Below are 20,796 nucleotides of genomic sequence, written 5' to 3' on the forward strand. Positions count from 1 at the left end.
TCTGTTGGGACATGTATTATATACACATTTATTGTATGTAGGCACACTCGTTTTTTTGTGCTTTGCAGGTACCGTTTTTTTACAAGTTGAAGGTATGTGGCAACCCTGCATGAGGTTAGTCTATTGGCATAATTTTTCCAACAGCTTTTGCTCACTTTGTGTCTCTGTGTCACATTTTAGTAATTCTTGCAATTTCAAACTTTTTCATTATTACTGCATTTGTTATGGTGATCTGTGATCAGTGATTAACACACTGAAAGCTCAGATGATAAGCAGCATTTTAACCAATAAAATATTTTAAATTAAGTATGTACATTCTTTTTAGCCATAATAATATTGTACACTTAATAGACTACATGGGAAACCAAAAAATTCATTTGATTCCCTTTATTGCAGTTTTTGCTTTATTGCAGTGGTCTGGAATCTAACCCCCGGATATGCCTGTACATGATGTATATATATATATATATATATATATATATATATATATATATATATATACCACCTCAGGTGTAAAATCAGTGTATTTAAAGTGTACAAAAAGCAATATTTTTTTTCCACTTAGATTTTAAAAATTTGAATTCCTAGTCTATAAGGTGGAAAATCACAGTAAATTCATGGACCCTCCCTCTTAACCCTGGGTTGTGGTTAGATTCCTGGAGATTCACAGTCCTAAATTTTGGAGAAGATGTAGGTACCCACCCCTCATCCCTGTACATAGGGCTCCTTGAGCTTTTGGGGTTCTCTTCTCAGTGTCTGCATCTTGCCTGCAGCTATCCTTATCATTTTGCTTTTATGGAGCCACACAAGGCCTTGAGGGTCTTTCTGAGGTTTCTATGGATTCCCCATACCACAGAATTATTCCCTCTCTGGGTCGGCGTCTTGCTACTCAGGGAACCAGCGGTATTCCCTCTCTTTTAATTTTGTTAATATCTTCAGAAGCATTTCCTGCCTTGTGAAATTTTTGTCTCAGAGGCATCTAATACTTTAATGGATTTAGACTTTTAATGGGTTTAATCACATATGAGCTAAAGACACTCAAATTCTTTCTGCTTAGCCCTGTCCCATCCCCACACTTAAGGCAGGATGAAAAACAGAATGACCAATAGCTCCTAAATCTAACAGTTCATCACATACACCTGAGGGAGCTTGTAAAAAAAAAACTGAAGATGCTCCCACCCTCAACTCTGCATAATCAACATTTTTTTTTTTTTAACGAATTTTCGAATCCCTCAGTGGTGCATGTAGGGCAGGGATCCGCTCATTTTTTTCCCTCGGAGGCCAAATTTACTTTACTGTAGTGCGCCGCGCCTCCCTTCTTCCTTCCTTGGGGGAGGACCTCTCCGCCCCGCCCCTCTCTCCCTCTTTCCTCCCGGCCCCGCCCACGCCCCTCCACGCCCCGCCCCTGTTCTCCCCGCCTACTCCCCTTCAGTGTCCTCTTCCGGGCTTCGCAGTCTCCTCCCCTATTGGCGTTCCCACTCTCCATCCCTGCGATGTGCAACCCGCCACTTCCGTCGTTATGGTTGATGCGTTTATTCTGCGCCGGAAAAAGAACCCGCGAGGGATTCTGGAGTTATGGCCGCTGTGGATATTCGAGGTAACTGCTGTTATCCTCTGTTTACTGATTGTCTGGGGTCTGGTTTAGGGTTTTATAGCTCGCGGGGACAGAGTTCAGTCTTTTTTGGGATGTCTCCCAACACCCTGTGAATCCTTTCTGTGGACAACCTAAGGCTCGAATCTGGCGAAAACTTGCCAAGTTTCCCCGCCTCCTCACGGGTCTCAAGCTTGGAAATCGAGGGGTGGGAGAAGCTCTGGGCTTTGAGCCCTCAGACCTGCAGTACGTAGCTCTACAACAACATTGGGGTCATTTCTGTCTGGTGAGGGAACGGCCGTTGGGCAGAGAAGAGGCTAGTGAGCCGACATGGTTTGGTTCTGATGCCGGCGTTCTTGTTCACGAAGCCGAAGAATGAGCTTCACAAACACTCAAGGTAGGAGATCAAGGTACAGGCTTTTATTTAGAGATAAAGTGAAAGGACAGAGCTCCCAGCTCACGCCAGGAGGGGACAAGAGAGTCCGGGGTGGTGCCTTGTCTAGGGGTTTTATAGGCAGATGAGGATTTTTCGAGAACATGAAAAAAAGCTTAGGGGTGTGGACTTACTAAGTGGTCCTAGAATATTTAGAATTAACTTGTTACAAGTAACTTACTGCTCTGTTGATTTCTCCCTGAGATACCAGCATCTTGGTCTGGGAGCATGTGAAACAAGGCCACCTGCTCAGCCCCCAAGGTGGTCTGAGGTATTGTTTGCTAAAGAGTAAGTTAAGTGCAATCCTATCTTTAAGGTGGAATCCTTCTTGCCTTTTACTGTGTTGTGGCTGGGCTTGCATGCTAAATTAGTTTGCCCAGTTTACAAAATCAGTTAAACAGGTCTGAAGGAGGAAAGACAGCACATAGGCCTGGGCCGTTTAGCATGTTAAAGTGAATCTTACACATGATTATAAATGATTAGCATAAAATAAACATGTGCTACTCTTCTTTATCTGGGGTACACCAACTGATGTCACTGAAGAATGACTCTAGAGCTGAATGTTTAACACAGAGTTTTAGTAGGGGGTTTCCTTGCATGTAGTTACATTGCTGTGACTGCAAATATCCTGCCTTGCTTTTTCCGGAGGCCCTCACCCTACTCTGACTACACCCACGGTCCCTGTCTCAGTTGTTTTTTGGGACTTGACGTGCAGGCTACCTTATTCCGGACATGGCGCCCCATGCAACCCTGTGTATGAATCCGGAAGATTTTTTAATATACGTTTTATTTTTGAGCCTGGAATACCTCCCATCGAACACCCAACAATTAGCTGAGGGCAGGGGTCCTTTCTTTTTCACAGCTAAACTGTAAAGGTACTCAAATATTTGTTGAATCTGAATATATGGAGGTGCATCCCTTAAATATTATTTTGATCTCGGTAGCATTAGGCCATACATTCTACTCTCAGCACAAATACGTTTCAGGGAATTTGTTAAAAAAAAAAAGAAAAACTTAGAAATTGTGCCCTGAGATTTCAAAGAGTGAACGGAAAGGCGATTAAAAAACAGCGAAAGCGTGAGAACTTACTTTGAAACAGACCAGATTCCACCTTGTTGGGAGGAGGTATGGAAGTTCCTGAGGAAAATTCCTTCGAGTGAAAGAGCCTGCTCTTGTGGTGGTGACCCACAAAACTTCCTATACTTGTGTGAAACTCTCAACATAGATTTCTTTCTGTTTGGAACTGTGTAGTACTTTTCCCTAAGAAATTGTGAATTTTTGTACCTAGTTGCAAGCTGAGGTTCATGGTTGAATTTACCCCTCTCACTCCCCCTCCCACTCCCATAAAGAAAAAGGGCTTTCCTCAGAGTATGTTTATGTATAATGGTATTCCTAATCATTTCTATATAGGGCTGTTTTTGTTTGTATATACTTGATTTTTAACGGGACAAGTTTGAGATTCTTTTTTCTGCACTAGTAGCTAAATAGGAGTGTAGCCCACTTACTACAAATGTGTTCTCATTTATAGCTACTCAAAATGTTCAGTGATCTTCAGCATTCCTGGATAATGTTTTTACATGTTTGTCTTTCATTATAAGTGAGTTTTAGGGGCCTAATTTCATCACTTACTGATAGAGAGCTGCACTTGGGCTGTGTCAGTGTGCTTCCTTGCTGAATAAAAAAGAGAAACATTTAGTCCTTTAGACTATTTAAAAATATTTAACTTTCATAATGTTATATTTTTTATTTAGATTTGTTAGTGTTATTACAAAGGCTTTAAGGTGGGAGTGTGTCTGATGTGTTAAAGGAACAGCAAGGAACAGTTTTTTAAAGAACATATCATTAAAAGGAACAGTATGGTGGAAGCAGAGAGAGAGAGAGAGAGAGAAGGTGGGAAGGAAATGAGGTTAGAGAGGTAATCGGTGGCTTGATAATACAGGGATTACAGGCTATGGTATGGTTTTGGCTTTTCTTTTGAGTAAACTGGAGAGCCACTGGAAAGTTCTGTACAGAAGTGATGAACATAATCTGACCTACTTTTTCTTAGGATCTCCTTGGCTACTGAGAACAGTGTAGGAGAGCAAGGGTGGAATTAGAGAGACCAATTAGGAGGCCATTTCTGTGTTGCATGGAGATGTGGAGGTAGCTTGGACTTAGGGTGATAACAGTGGAGATGCTAAGAGGTGCTTGGAGTTGGCTTGACTTGGTGGTGTATTTTTTCTATGGAGCTGTAGTCACACATAGTCTCTAAGTGGGACAGATAATTACATTTTATTTCACAGCCACCTACTACCCTCTTAATCTTACACTTCAAAGATACCAGAAGCAGTTTCTGTTTAGGAGAGGTTCAAGTTTTCAGTTCTTCCTTTTCCAGCCAGTATTATATAGGCATTTTGATGTTCATGACTTACACCAGGTGGGATTTAGTATAGCCAGTGATATGAAACATCATTGCAGCCAATAGAAGCCCATTAATTAAAGCTACTTAGCTATTTACTCTGTCTTTTTTCTTTTTACTTTTTGCAAAAGTTGAGATTTACTTCTACTCTAAAATAGGTATGGCTGTAATTAAGGGCATTCTACTTTTCATTTGTTCCTTAACTTTCACATCATTATCTCCTCCATAATAATAGCTTCCTAACTTACTTCTGTGCTCCTAATTGGGAGGTCTCAAACTAATAGCTATGGATGTGTTTTCTTTGGTGTGCATGTTGTTTGAAAATTTTTGCATTAGTTGCCAACATAAAACAAAGGATTTCTAGGTTTTTGAAAAACCTTTGTAGATTTCAAATCCTGTCACTTCTTCACTTAGGTTATTCTTTAAACATATAATAGCTATTTTTCCACTTTGTATGGCATTCTCTCTGCGTTCTTTGCTCTTCTTTTCTCCATCATGAACCTTTACTTAATTTAAAGTGCTAAAACTCACCTCCTTCATACTCCACGAAAAATCATTCCTTTTCCCTCAGATAACGTATTCTGCTCCCTCCATTGTGCTTCATGACAGTTATTCATACCTTTATTTTAGCACTTTGCGTGTTGTGTTGTCATTGCTTTCTTGCATGCTTGTCTCTTCTGTTAGACTAAGAGTATATAAGATAGAAGCCATGTCATCCTTATGTTCATAGTGCCTCCTACATTAGATGCATGGTAAATATTGTTGGATTGGATTTTTTTTTCTTTTTTCTCATTCTTTATCAATTTGTTTCTTTCCTGTAGATAATCTGCTGGGGATCTCTTGGGTTGACAGTTCCTGGATCCCCATTTTGAACAGTGGAAGTGTCTTGGATTACTTTTCAGAAAGAAGTAATCCTTTTTACGACAGGACATGTAATAATGAAGTCGTCAAAATGCAGAGGCTGACATTAGAACACTTAAAGTAAGTTATTGGAAGAAGGTAGCATCTTTGCTAGTTAGGGATTTTGCAGTGAGTGGTTCTTTTAAACTGTGTGTCATGAAATACAGAGTAGGAGTTTTGGAAGAACTGGAGTTCTGTTTGAGTTTATATAGATTTGACATGCAAAGGAATTATTAGTAGTCACTTGTAACCTGGAAGTCTTTTCTTTATTCATATATTACTGTCCAATTAAAATACAGCTCTGAGGTTTTTTTATAGATGTAAATCTGATGAGCAGTTTTAGCAATGCAATTGTTATGTTCAACCAGGTAACCATGCTTATTGTCTCCTGTACATCTGATTTGTTGTCTTCAACCATAGTCTGGTTCATAGTAGATTCTTCTTGTTTTGACAAGTAAAGAAAATAAAATTTTAGCCAAATGCAAAGCAAGATTCTTTAGAGTGAGGATGCTAAATAATTAAGAAATATTGCTATTATCAAAGTTTCCAAAACAACTGTGTAATACAGTTTTTCTTACGTTAACTGAACACTGAGGTGGGGGGAGTTCATTAACTTAATGAGTTCATTAACATAAATTAAATCTTTATGGTATTTTAAATAGCTTTTGTTATGAGACAAATATTTACAGCTATTAAGACAACTTACTATTGCTTTCAAATACAATTTATCAGGTCAAAAAATTGTTGGGGAAAGGAAGGTTTTTGATGTTTTCTAGTTGAATAAAATATATAGTTGACACGTATAGTTAAGATGTATAGTCTTCCTGTATGTTTTTATATTTTAGATATATTTATAGCTCTTCATCCGGAAGCAACATGGTATTCTGGTTGCCTTTTTGAAATGTAGGCTCTTCAGTAAACTTTCATGACTGAAAATACTCAAGATTTAAGTTCATCATGAATTTTTGTACAGAAATTTAGTTGTTTAAAAACTAGATCGTACTCTGTATTCTGCCTACCTGAGAATATTGAACAGTTTTTTAGTTTTATATTCAGTTTTAAATACTCAGTTTTATTGAACAGCCAGCTTTTAATATCAAAGACAGTTTTAATTCTGTTTACAATGTTGCTATACGTAGGGCACTTACAGATTTCTAGATGTCTGTTTTGTTTTCAGTCAGATGGTTGGAGTAGAGTACATCCTTTTACATGCTCAGGAGCCCATTCTTTTTATCGTTCGGAAACAACAGCGGCAGTCCCCTACTCAAGGTAAACTGTGTAAACTTCCGGCATTATTTTCTTTTTCTCCTCTTTTTTCTTTAAACACCCTTGTGTCATGGACTGACTTAATAGATTCCAGCGAGGGAGATGCTCTCCTACTAAGGAAACCCTGACACAGAAGCAGATCATCTACAAATGGTTTAGCACCAGGATCCCTGTGAACGAGCGTTGCCTGGCAGGCGAGGGGGCAGCCCCTTTATGGCTCTACCCTGTTTCCCAGAGTGCGGAGTTCTCTGCTGTTATTTTCTTCTTTAAATACCATGGTTTATTTCCTGAGCTATATGTGCCTAATTTTTTCGATTTGGTTTTGTTTTGGGGATCCCAAGACCACATATATGTTCAATGATTTACTAGGAGGACTCAGCATACTCAGCATATAGTTATGCCTAAGATTTGTTACAGCAGCACAATAAGAATACACAGCTCAGTAAGGGAAAAAATTGTATCACATGGTGTGGTATAGGAATCCATGTGTAAGCTTCCTGTGCTTTCCTTCTTGCAAGGGGCAACACCAAGTATACCCTGTCTCCGGCACTGAAATGCAGCCCCGTATGTGTAGTATGTCTGCTCAGGGAAGTCCATTTGAGACTGAGCCCAGAATTTTTATTGAGGGCTAATCATATAGACGTCCTCTGCCTGCCATAAGTCCAGGCTCTCAGAAGGAAATCAGGTTTCCATTATAATCATATTGTTTGAACCAATTGTCTAGGCAGACTGGTACAGCAGGTATAACTTTACCATGTAGAAATTGTTTTCAAAAGCCACGTTCCATTAGACATAGGCAGACACTAGGAGTCTTCTAACATGTCTGTGGACAACTCTTCAAGCACTAATAGAGCAACTGACCACATTGAAGCCACCTTTTCCTGTGAGCACAGTTGTTGGGATTCCAACTCTCCAGCATCCTGAGTAACTTTTTTTTCTCATCTTCATTCACTGTGTCTAATTCTGTTAGAAGATACATAGTAGATGTAGTTGCACCAAATTCAGAGGATCAATTGAGAATCCTCAATGACGCATTCAACCAAAAAGTCTTATCTGGGTTATATTACCAAACAAAAACTTGATTTAGGACTTACACTATAGAATTCAGATTTGATTTTGAATCAAGAGCTAGTCACCTATTCCAGAGGTGACCAGCTACATCTCCTAATTAGATATCCTCATCAAGACATTTAGGGACAATGTTCACCCTGGTATGGATTCTGCAGAATGACTTGCTAAAGAAGTGTGGTTCTGGAGTCAAGAATCTAAATTTAGTTTCAAAATCAAAAGTCCCTGCTCAGAAAAAAATAACCTTAGAGTTCAAAGGCAAGACCAGGGACAGGATTTCCATGATGAGAGGGTTCAAGGTACAGTAGCTATACAAGATGGCATCAGCCTCACTAACAGTTGTTTTATTCCTTAGGATCCAGCACTGGGGCATAGAGGCAAGTTCAGTGCCTCTGATATCTTCACCTGGGCTCTAAATCTCTTGCTCTAAGGTCTTACTACCCAAAGTGTAGTTGACTGAGGGTAGCATTGGACCACTTGGGAACTTGTTAGAAATGCACTATCCCTACTGAGTAAGAGTGTGATTTTAGTAAGATCCTCGGGTGATACAGATGCACATTAAAGTTTGAGAAGCACTGCTATAGGGCAAGAGTTGGTAAACTTTCTCAGTGAAGGTCCAGAGAGTAAATATTTTAGGCTTTGTGAGCATCATGGTATATATGACAGCTACTCAACTAGTACCATAGCAGCTTTAGATGATAATGTAAATGAATGAGTGTGGCTGTTTGCCAGTAAAGTAGGCATTGCCAAACCCTGTCTTTAATATGAGAAAATGTCAAATTTCAGTTGTTCTTATGTGGAAATCTGATTTAGCAGTTTATGTGCATAGTTATATTCATTATTATTACTACTGTTTTTACTGCATTAGTTATCCCACTGGCTGATTACTATATCATTGCTGGAGTGATCTATCAGGCACCAGACTTGGGATCAGTTATAAACTCTAGAGCGGTAAGTGTCTTCACATTCTTTAAACACTGAAGAAAACTTGTAATTGAGCTACCTTGCTTCCAAGAATTAAACAGTAGCTCCTCTCTCTTGTGTAAGTTGGTATAAAGTATTGACTATTACAATGTCTTGAGCATTGGTTACTGTGGGCCAACTCCATGTTAAAAGTATATACCATAGTCCCAGCTATGTAGTGATTTAGGTTTTGAAAAAAGAGGAAATTACTGTCTTTGCATATGTAATATTTTTTGAGTATTTACTTTGGAGATTGTGGTTGATCTAATGAGAAATTCAGAATTCATTTTCTCTTTACAAGCTTACTGCAGTGCATGGCATTCAGTCAGCTTTTGATGAAGCTATGTCATACTGTCGATATCATCCTTCCAAAGGATATTGGTGGCACTTTAAAGATCATGAAGAGCAAGGTATGTAGGGCACCTAGACCCGCGTAAAACACTTTTTGGTGCTCTGAGAATGAAGCTGTTTTCTTTGGGGAAACAGTTATTGATGATTTTAGGTTGTTGTACTTTTCCATAAGGAAGATTCTTCGTAGAATGTCATGGCTGTTATTTATGTAACTCCTGGTAATAATAACTTTCCAATAGAAACAGATATACATTTTTATCTGTTAGATAACTGGTAATCTTTGAAAAGTTGATTCAAGGTTTTAAAATATTTGAAACACATAGAGGAAATCAGTGATGAGGAATGAGTAATGATATTTCTTATGTACCTGACTGTTGAGTTATCTTGAAATCTGAAACCTGAGTCCCCCTTGGTCTTCAAAGTAGGAGAAACACTCATAGAACCCTATCTCCAGATGACCAGTCTGTTTCTGATCTTTCCATGTTATTGCCTGTCATGATGCCAGGTCCTGTAGTCTCTGCAGCTGCTGATCTCCTGCTTGTTCTCCACCTATTATGTTTTGTGAGAAAAGACCATTTAATACACTTAAATATATACAAGATAATTTCAAACCTATAATTTGTGATTTAAATAATGCAAAACTTTAAAAGACCTGTCAGCTTTTTAAATATGTTTAACTCACTTGGGGCTTTAGCTTTGGAATAATAACCATTAAAACAAAGTTTAATTCTATTCATGGTGGACAAAAATTTGTAAAATATGGGACACCAAACTTAATTAGGCAATGTTTTGATGTGGACTTCATATTTTAATAGATAAAGTCAAACCTAAAGCCAAAAGGAAAGAAGAACCAAGCTCTATTTTCCAGAGACAACGTGTGGACGCTTTACTCTTAGACCTTAGACAAAAATTTCCACCCAAATTTGTGCAGGTAATGAAAATGTGTGTGGTTAGTTTTGATTTGATGCTTTTTCCTGGCATATTTACTTTTAATTGATAGCTTTTTCAGTTGCAATTTAAAAATAGTAATTTTTCTCATTAGTTAAAAAGTGATCTCTAAATCATTGGAAAGGTTTTCAAAAACAGTGGATGAAGTGGATAAAGGAATTACCCAAGTGGGTAAAGGAATGGAATGAACACTATTCTGTGCTCTTTAGTTGAATCCCTCAATGAATCTTCACAAACTGTGAGGACTGTATGGAGGTAGTATTCTCATTCAAAAGGTTGCTGAAAGTGTTATAGGTGGTAACAAAACTAGAATATGAAACTCATTCTGTTTTTGCTCTGTGTGCTGCCTTCCAGCCTAAAATAGTGGACATATAATCGTTTAAAAATGATAAAACTTTTCTAACAAAAAGAGTAGATTTGATGTCAAGGGTTTGGTATGATAAATGGAGGAGGCAGGAGTAATAATTAATGGAGGTACATCTTATGGTGTTTAAATTATATGAATTCCATTAAGTTATTTTGGGGAGGTTCCAACAGCAATAGCAAATCCACCTGCCTTTCTACTGAGTACATTTTTGAAGTCGAATGAGATAGAATATATGTAACCATTGTTGTTATGATAATTCTCAGTTTTACAGATGATCTTTACAGGGCTGTGTACATACAAGGTAATACTATTTTTCTTCTGGTGGGACCCTATTTAAGAGATTTTCAAAGGTAGTTTTAGATTAAATAACATTTTTCATACCAGAATATGACTTTAGAACAGGCATCCCCTTCCCTTTTCTCTGATTCGATTGTATGATGTATGTGCTTTTGGGATGGTGATGTGGAAGTGAAGGGAGCAGAGGACACAGTTGGAACTTTGGACAGGAAAGCCAGGTTGGAGAAATCCCGTGAATGGTACTTGAAGATGAAACAGTGTCTGTTAAATAAATAAATGAATGAATTATAGCTTACATAAGGTGATGAGTAATCACTACAGAGTGTACGAAGTTAGGTGTGTTTGACAATTCATTGAGTACATAGTATATACTAGTGAGGCTGGGGAAAGAACATTTAGACCTGCACAGTACAGTAGCCATTAGGCACATGTGACTGTTGAGCATTTGAAACATAGCTAGTCCAAATTGGATTTTGATATAAGTGTAGAATACATACTGTCTTCAAAGACTTAGTACAAAAAAAAAAGTAAAATATATCAGTAATTAAAAATGTTGATTAAATGTTAATATATATTTTAGGTGTGTTTGGTTATAGTATAATAAAATTACCTGTTTCTTTTTGAAAAAAATCATTACTAGCTTGCATTTGTGGTTCACATATATTTTCTTTTGGCCAGTACTGATCTAGAAAATGGGACTAGAAATGCAAAACCAGAAACATAAAGTATTAATGAATATATACTCAGAAACCAGAAAATCTTTAGTTTCTTTTTCTGGTTCCTTGAGGTGTATAGTTAGATTGTTTGAGAACTTTCTTTTTAAAGTAGCCACTGATTGCTGTAAACTTAGTACTGCTTTTGCTTCATCTTGTAAGTTTTGGTATATTGTTTTTATTTTAATTTCTCTCCAGATAATTTCTGATTTCTCTTTTGATATCTTCTTCAACTCATTGATTGGTTGGGAGGATGTTTAATTTCCACATATAAGTTAGCAGAAGGAAAGGAATCATGAAGATTAGCAAAAATAAATGAAGTAGAGCCTTGAAAAATAGAAAAAAAATCACTAAAACTATGAGTTGGTGTTTTGAAAAGATTAACAAACTTTTAGCTAGACTAACAGAAAAAAGAGGAAAGACTCAGATAAAATTAGAAATGAAAGTGACATTAAAACTGATGCCACAGAAACAAAAGGATAAGAGAGTATTATAAACAATTACATGCCAACGAATTGGATAACTACAAACATATAATCTACAAGACTGAGTCATGAAGAAAGAGAAAATCTGAACAGACTAAAAATGAATAAAGAAATTGAATCACTAATCACAAATCTTCCAGCAAAAAGTTTAGGACCAGATGACGTCATAGGTGAATTCTGCCAAACATTTAAAGAGAATTAACACCAATCCTTTTCAAACTCTTGCAAAAGAATTGAAGAGAACACTTCCATCTAGATTCGTTTTATGATGCCAGCATTACTCTGATACCAAAGATAGACAAATATGCTATAAGAAAAGAAATTATAGTCCAGTACCTTTTATGAACATAGATGTAAAAATTCTCAATGAAATACTGACAAACTGAATCCAGCAGCATATTAAAAAGATCATACATCATGATCAAGTGGAATTCATCCCTGGAATGCAAGGATGGTTCAATATACTGAAATTAGTCAATGTGATTCATCACATCAGAATGAAGGATAAAAATCATTTGATCACTCAATAAATGGAGAAGTACCCTTTTATGATAAAAACACTAAGAAAAACTAGCTACATGAAGAATGTACATCAACATAATAAAGGCCATACATGACAAATCTGTGGTGATCATCATACTCAGTGGTGAAATAATACAAAGATTTTCCTCTAATTACGGAATAAGACTAGTCTGTTCACTCCACACTTCTGTTCAACATAGTATGGAAGTCCTAGCTAGAGAAATTAGGCAAGAAAACAAAAGGCATCCAAATAGGAAAAGAAGAAGTAAAATTGTCTCTTGTTTGCTAATGACAGGATCTTATACATACCAAACACTAAATATCCCAATAAAAAAACATTAGATCTCATCAATGAATTCAATAAAGTTGCAAGATGCAAAATCAACTCAAAATATGTTGCATTTTTGTATACTAATAAACTATCTGGAAGGGATATTAAGAAAACAAGTCCCATTTGCAGTAGCATCAACAAAAAGACCTTAGGAATAAATTTTTTGTTTCTAGCTTTATTGAGATAAAATTGGCATACAACATTGTATGAGTTTAAGGTGTATGATGTGATGATTTGATACATTTACATGTTGCAAAATGATTACTACCATAGTATTATCTAACACTTCCATCATATCACATAATTACCATTTCTTATTTATGGTAAGATCATTTAAGATTTGCTTTTAGCAACTTTCAAGTATATAATATTATAATCACCATGTTGTACATGAGATTCCAGAACTTACTCATCTTATAATTGGATACTTGTACCCTTTCATCAACGTCTCCTTATCCCCTGCTCCTGCTGCTGATAACTATCACTTACTCTCTGTGAGTTTGGCCTTTTGGATTTCACATATAAATGATATCATACAGTATTTCTCTAACTTATTTCACTTTGCATAATGCCCTCAGGGTTCATCCATTTCTTGCAAATGGCAGGATTCCTTATTTCTCATGGCTGAATAATACTCCATTGCGTGTATGTGTGCTTATATATACACCACATCTTTATTCATTCATCTGTTGATGGATATGTAAGTTTTTTTTATATTTTGGCTATTGTAAATAATGCTTTGGATAAATACCTCAGTAGGATTGCTGGATCATACAATAGTTCTATTTTTAATTTTTTGAGGAACCTCTATACTGTATTCCATAGTGGCTGTACCAGTTTACATTCTTACCAACAAGGGTTTCCTTTTCTCTACATCCTCACCAACACTTGTTTTTAATGACAACTATTCTAACAAGTGTGAAGAGAAATCTCATTGTGCTTTTGATTTGCATTTCCTTGATGATTAGTGATGGTGAGCACGTTTCATATACCTGTTGTCCATTTGTATGTCTTTGGAAGAATGTTTATTCATTTCTTCTGCCTGTTTTTTCAACTATTTGTTTGGGTTTTTTTGTTTTGCTTTTGAGTTGTATGAGTTCTTCACATATTTTGGATTATTAACCCCTTGTCAGATAAATGGTTTGCAAATATCTATTCCCATTCAGTAGTTTGACTTTTCCTTCGCTGTGCAGGAGCTTTTTAATTTGATGTAGTCCCACTTGTTTTTCTTTTGTTTTTGATTCATTTGTTTTTGTGTCAAATTAAAAAAATAACAAGACTAATGTCAGGAAACTTGGGTATTTTCTTCTAGGAGTTTTATGGTTTTGGGTCTCATGTTTAAGTCTTTAATCCATTTTTGAGTTAATTTTTATATGTGATGTTATATAGTTGCCTAATTTCATTATTTTGCTTGTGCCTGCCCAGTTTTCTAAGTACCATTTATTGAAGAGACCTTCCTTTCCTGATTGTATATTCTTGGCCTTTTGTTGTAAATTAATTGACCCTGTATGCATGGATTTATTTTTGGGCTCCCCTGTTCCATAGATGTATATCTCTGTTTTAATGCCAATACCGTACTGTTTTGATTACTGTAGCTTTGTAATATGGCTTGAAATCTGAGACAGCTGCACTCCCACATTTATTGCAGCATTATTCACAATAGCCAAGGCATGGAATACCAAAATGTCCATCAACAGATTAATGAATAAAGAAATTGTGGTATGCACATACAGTGGAGTATTATTCAGCTTTAAAAAAGAAGAAAATCATACCATTTGTGGTATCATGGATGGACCTGGAAGATACATTAAGTGAAATAAGACAGTCACAGGAGGATGAATACTGTATGATACAACTTATATGAGGTATCTAGAACAAACTTTTAGATGCAGAAAATATTATGGTGGTTGTCAGAGGGATGGAGGAAGTGGGAAAGGAAATAGGGAGTTTTTAAGTAGATATAAAGTTACTGTTACACAAGATAAGTTCTAGAGGTCTGCTGTACAGTGTAGTGCCTATAGTTAAAAAAAGAACTTTATAAGAGAGTGGGTCTCATGTTGAGTGTTCTTAGCACACCAAAAAACCAAAGGAGAACCTAAGGAATCTTTTGGTGGTGATGGGTATCTTTATTACCCTGATTTTCTGATGGCATCACACATGTCTTTATATGTCCAAACTCATCTGATTGTATATGTTAAGTATATGCAGTTTTTTGTATATAAATTATATCTCAATTATGTAGGAAAAAACCCCCAAGATATTATGAATGTTTACACTGTGTTTATGGAGGGGAGGAGTATTGGAATATGAGATTTAGAAGATCGATTACAGTCAGATTGAGAAAATTTGTATGCTTTACAAAGGAGTTATGGTTAATTCTGTAGTCTTGTGTTTATTTGCTATTTTAAACCCATAACCCATTCCCCATAACCTATTTCCCATAAACATAACAGGTTTCCAGAGGTATTAAAGTTATTTGAAATGTTAAAACAATAGCTATCATCACTAAAGACAAACAAAAGCATGGACAATTTTGTATGTTTTTCAAATACTCACTCTCTTGAACTATACTGGAAATCGTCTACCTCATCTTCTGTACCCTCATCACTGACAAGCTGAGAATTAGTGATGATGGCATAGAAACCCATTAAAATGTTTAAAACATACTTGCAAGGAAGTAATACAGTTTTGTGTTTTAGGAAGATAACCAATAACAATGTAGATTTTGCTTAGGAAAGTATGATGTTTGTAGCCAGGGAAGTTAAGGTTTTGGGAAGCTTGAATTAATCTTGTGGCCATAGATAGGGAGGAGACGGATTCAAGACATATTTCAGATTTAGGATCACCTAAACTTGGTGGTTGGATTTGGAGAGATTGGCATTAAGGATAATTTTTAGGCTTCAGGCCTAGATTTAGGCTTGGTGTCATTAACTGAAACTCAGAATATAGGAAAAGAAACAGATTTTGATTTAAATACAGTTGTTAGGGGTTCTGTTTTCATTTACCAACCTCCGGAACATTTAGTAGCTTACTTGTGTTTTTGGGTTCCAGCATAGTCCAGATGCCTCACTGCTACTTTTTTCTCATTAGGGGTCCTTCCTTGAATCCCATACACTATACTATCCTGGTGATTTATGCTGGATGATGTAGAAAGTTCAAAGACTCTCTGAATCTGAAAACAAAAAACTACCGTGTGGAAAGTTAAGGAAACTTAAAATATATAAAAGTAGAGAGAATAATTAAAAATGAAATCCCCAATGTACACATCACCCTGCTTCAGCAGTGATTAATCATAGCCAATCTTATTTTATGTCTTCCCCAACTTCCTCCCAGTTATTGAAGCAGGTTGAAGACTTTATATTGTTTGAATGAGTTTTTTACATTTTGTTTTAAAAGCTTGGTCATAGTCACATGTCATTTTCTAGAACCTCACCTTTCTTTTAACTCTCTAAGGGCCAAAAGCCAGCTCTCAGAGAGAGTATGTCAGAACTGGGAGAAAGATGGCTTTCTAGAGAAATAATCTTTGCTCCTCTACCCAAAATGTTTCTCTTCAGATCTAGAGAAGAAAATAGACTCTTGGTTTACTTGAAGTCTCCCGTGAACTCCTGTTTACCTCTTGTGTCTTGCAGAACCATTTTTAGTTCAGGACTTGCTTCCTTATCCATTGTATTTAACAGTTGAGCTTTTGGATCCCAGGGATATTTCCCCTATGATGAGTGCTCAGGAGAATATTGGAAAAGTTCTGTCTGTTTCTTTGAAGTTTCTTTCTCCATATTTTAATTCTTGATACTACTGAAAGTTACTCTAATACTGCGGTAATGGGAGTTCAGGTCCTCTGAGCCCTTTGTGATGAATGTCTTTTTAGTGCTGTTTTCAGAAGTTAGAATATTGTAAGATATTCAGCTAGGTTTACCCCAATTTTACTTGATTAAATTTTTTCAGAAAGGAGAAAGAACCCCCATTGTAAGTTTTCCATCTCATACCACATTCTACTAGTTTTTCTGACAGTATTCACTAGAAAATACTAGTGTGCATTGGGTAGATAAAGACATTTTTCCAATGTCTAGTTATAATCCAGTGTCCTATATAGTTCAAATGATTTCAGGACTAGCTGTGTAAATATATGCCCTTGCAATTTCTCACTTCCTCAGGGTTATGCTATATATTTTCTGTCCTCTTTTAAAGTAAGAAAAATAATTTATTTCCCTTACTTTAGACATGTTTAAGTCTTAACATGTTCATAAGATTTGATAATGTGGCTGTTTTGGGAGTTCCCATGATAACCCCCATGTTTGGATATTTGCTTGAAGGACTCAGGATTTATTCCAGTGACATAGTAAGGATGTACAGCCAGATATAAGGAAAAAAGACATTTTTGAGTGGAATCTGGAGGAATCCATGTGCAGGCTTCCTTAATTTTCTCCTTCCCATGAGGGGGTCACACAAAGTAGACTTTTCTCAAAACAAAAAAGCAGCAGCATGTATGTTGTAAGGAAGGCCATTAGACATTAGAGACTTGGTGTCTGCTTTTTTTGAGGGGAGCAGCACTCATCATGTAGGCACTCTCTAGCACATACAAAATTGCTTGTTCCTTGAAGGAAGAAAGGTGTTCAGCATAACCAAGATGATTTGTACAACAGTCTAGGCATAACAAAGCACCATTATCAATTAGGGATTGGTGGGAACCCTCCTGAAATCCATATTCCTAGTCACTAGCCAAGGGCCAACCTTGCAAGCTGACCTTTCTCAGGACAGCACCCTCAGGCCTTCTATGTTAGCCCTTTCTGCACAATGGATAATAATAGGGAGCTCAGCTTTGGTCTTACTAAGTATAAGAACTCCCCAGACTTGCAGTTGAAGTGGACTAGTAGGCAGCTGGCAACATCAGTCTGGAATGTGTGATACCAGAAAATTATGTAGTGTGTAGTCATAGGAATAGATAAAAAAGCTCAGGGAGGGCATTTAAATTCAAAAAGAAATTCAGGAAACAAAGTTAGGCATTAACCTTAAAACGAAGAGAACACTTCTGAGATGGCAGGGAAGTATATAAAGGTATTTGTGTGTGTATATGTTATGTATGTAAAGGTATAATAAATTTGAAGGTAGGTGAGAGAGAACTTGGGGCATTGACATCCTTTGTTTCTTTTAAACATAGGATGCAGAGTCATTGGCTGTAGGTGAGGGGTAGGTAGGTAGCCTTGTGGAGGAGGAGGAGGAGGAGGAAGCTGCTTTAAGGCATTTAACCTGGGTAATAGGAAAAGGAGGACGACAGAGCCCAATCGAGTAAAACTGCTTTCCAGAATGGACGGTCTGATCTTGTTCATGACTCCTAGTGCCCCCATCATTTTTCCCTGCACTTTGATTTTTAATAGTACACTCATCGGAAACCTTACTTGCATTCATGGAAAAATACTTTTTCCATACTTCCCATATCTGCGAACTTTAAGTCAGAGTGTTTAGCCAAAATTCATTCTGCTTTTCTTGTAGCTCATATCCTATAGTAAATAAGCCTCTGGAATCTTGAAAGGCTCCATTATTCCTTCCCATTGTATTCTGCTTAGCTACTTTTTATAAAGCATTGTAGTCTGGGTGCAGGGTTTTGTATATGTTCAAGTTTTTTTTTAAGTTTGACTTGTTTTTTCTTGAACAGGGGAATAAGAAAATGATAAATTTACTTCTAATGGTACATGAATTAATTCCTCTTCATGAAGTCCTTTATAATTTAATTTCAATAAAGGTATAATTTTAATAAGAATTAGGAATTCAAGAAGAAGAAAACCTTGCTAACTGCCTTGTTTTCTTCTCCCCCTCCACCTTTTTTTTAAATTACAGCAAAAGTCTGGAGAAAAGCCAGTCCCAGGTATGGTTCATCTGATATTCTTATTGAGCATGAATTAAGACCAAACAGCTTGTTTAACTCAGTAACAGAGCATATGAGATGAACTGTGGTCATTTTGTCCTTCTAGACTCTCCCATGGTAGTTTGTTATTCTTAAACTTTGAGATTGCTTGAACTGACAAAAGATGGTGCTACTGTGGGTAGTGATACTAGTATGTAAAAGATTAATTGGAGTGATAAGAGTAGGTATTGAGGAGGCATGGAGAATCCAAGGAGATTTGAGGTCATTTTTAGTTCAGATCTTACTGTTAAAAAGACCTTCTGTTTCATAATTGAAAAACAGGTATTGAACTGTCTGTTAAACCTGGGATAGAATAATTACATATCTTATTTATGCCTAATGTATTATTTAAATGTCATGGCTTTTTTTTTTGGTCTGATGTCACAAATTTGCTTGGGTTATAAGGTTTTTAGGTTTGTAAATAGGTTCTTCAACTGCTGCCTGATGAATCATCTAAAGTTAGAGCTTGAAATAAGCAGTTATGAATAAATTTGAAGGAGTCTGAACCATTCACATGAACTGTTGTCCAAATTGATCTCATCCTTCCACCTTCCTCACCCTCCAAAAAATACCTGTTTTTGATGTCTAGTGGATCAGACAAAGAAAGAGGCAGAACCTGTGCCAGAAACTGTAAAGTCCGAAGAGAAGGAGACCACAAAGAACGTCCAACAGACAGTGAGCACTAAAGGCCCTCCTGAAAAACGAATGAGACTTCAGTGAGTATTGGACAAGAGAGAAGCTTGCAAGACTCCTCTTCATTATACCTCATTACTGTGATAGGCTTTCTAACTTTGAAGTTCTTTGAGACAGCCTTCTCATTTGTATAGAATGTGCTTATTCTTAAAGGATTTAAGGTAACCGTTCCCCTACCGAACTTAAGCAGTCTCCTCACTTACATGTGTATTGCTGTATTTGTCTAAAAATAAAGATATATGTATAAGTTATTTTATCATGACCTTTTTCTCTCTTATTTCACTCTGAAATATTTCCAGATGCACTTTGTAAACACAAAGTATACATGGTAAAGTAGTAACTAAGCTTATTTTCTTTTGTTAGTTTCATATTTCTCAGTATTCAAATAATAAACTTAGAATTTAAAAGTAAAGAAAAAACCTCACTCATTAATACCATCACCCTGAAAATATAAGTGTTGTGAATTTTGTCTTTATTTTCTCTGTGTATTTTTAAAACCACAGTTTGTCATTATTCTGTTGATACACTTTTACTTTATCATATTATGTCTGTTGGAAGTGCTTCTCCATGTTTACTTAGTTTTCATAGATTGTTTATTTTAGTGACTGAATAATTGCTGTGAGTGATTAGATACCTGTTTTCTTAAATTGTTCCTGTATTCTAATTTGGTTCTTCCCATTTTACATTATTTTGAATAAGGTTGTAGTATGTATATATATTATAAATAAGATTGTATGTAATGACTTTTCAGTAGTTAGTATTTACTTCCTTAAGATAGAGTTCCTACAGTAGAGTCACTAGACTCTGTACATTATTTTTTTGCTTTTAGTCTGCATTGTTAAGTTGTTTTTTTACAAAAGGTTTGGACCGGCTATCACTCAAATAACAAAGTATGGAAATACTAAATTCTCCAGAATACTCTGGAATACTCCTCAGAGTATTTTTTTGCTAGTTAAGTGGTTGAATTTCTCATCTTTGATTTTTGCTTTTATGAAATGTCTGATTTTCTGTATTGTGTAATATGTTTCTTTTAGCTGTAGTTTGACCTAATATCAGGCTTACAGAACAGTTGTAAGAGGAGTTGGAAGAATTCCTACGTATATGCCTTTTGCCAAAATTCCCCACATATTACATTTTCCCGTATTTGTTTTATTCTTTAATCCCTTTTCTCTCTTTCCCTAACTCTTGCTGTCAATTGCTGTTTTCTCTCTGTGTGTATATGTATATATATCTTTTATTTTTTTGAGAGTCAGTTGCACTCATGATGCCAGTTTCCCCTGAGTACTTCAGTGTGCATTTCCTAAAATCAAAGACATTATTTTACATAGTAAATTATCACAGTACAGTTACCAAATTAAGCTGGTATGGTACTATTATCTAATTTGTAGATCTTACTCATATCTGCCAGTGGTGTCAAGAATGTCATTTACAACAAAAGAATATGAATTATGCAGTGGATTTAGTTATCCTGTCTCTTTAATTTGCTTTAATCTGAAACAGTTCCTTAATCTTCCTTGTTTTTCATGACCTGATAATTTAGAGAGTTTAGGCCAGTTATTTTGCTGAATGTC

General features: G+C 36.3%; 1 protein-coding gene across 2 annotated transcripts; it reads left to right on the top strand.

Annotated features, from left to right (window-relative positions):
- Positions 1 to 1,456: 1,456 nt before the first annotated feature.
- On the top strand, positions 1,457 to 19,476 carry MED6 (mediator complex subunit 6). 2 transcript variants are annotated; one of them, XM_036913334.2, is made up of 8 exons: positions 1,457 to 1,597; positions 5,244 to 5,403; positions 6,500 to 6,591; positions 8,525 to 8,607; positions 8,921 to 9,029; positions 9,786 to 9,901; positions 18,466 to 18,493; positions 19,122 to 19,476. In XM_036913334.2, exons 1-8 carry the CDS (start codon positions 1,576 to 1,578, stop codon positions 19,250 to 19,252), a joined length of 741 nt encoding a protein of 246 aa, XP_036769229.1. In that variant the 5' UTR covers positions 1,457 to 1,575; the 3' UTR covers positions 19,253 to 19,476. The 2 variants fall into 2 exon arrangements, with proteins under 2 accessions (XP_036769229.1, XP_036769232.1); XM_036913337.2 differs by lacking the exon at positions 18,466 to 18,493.
- Positions 19,477 to 20,796: the final 1,320 nt, after the last annotated feature.

Source organism: Manis pentadactyla, chromosome 11, assembly GCF_030020395.1.
Source record: "Manis pentadactyla isolate mManPen7 chromosome 11, mManPen7.hap1, whole genome shotgun sequence".
In the NCBI taxonomy this organism is placed as follows: domain Eukaryota; kingdom Metazoa; phylum Chordata; class Mammalia; order Pholidota; family Manidae; genus Manis; species Manis pentadactyla.

Excerpts from the sequence above, each read along its gene's own strand:
- MED6 (XM_036913334.2), top strand. The coding sequence starts at position 1,576 with ATGGCCGCTGTGGATATTCGAG. Across the intron at positions 9,030-9,785 it reads TAAAGATCATGAAGAGCAAG|ATAAAGTCAAACCTAAAGCC; the intron begins GTATGTAGGGCA and ends ATATTTTAATAG. Across the intron at positions 18,494-19,121 it reads TGGAGAAAAGCCAGTCCCAG|TGGATCAGACAAAGAAAGAG; the intron begins GTATGGTTCATC and ends TTTGATGTCTAG.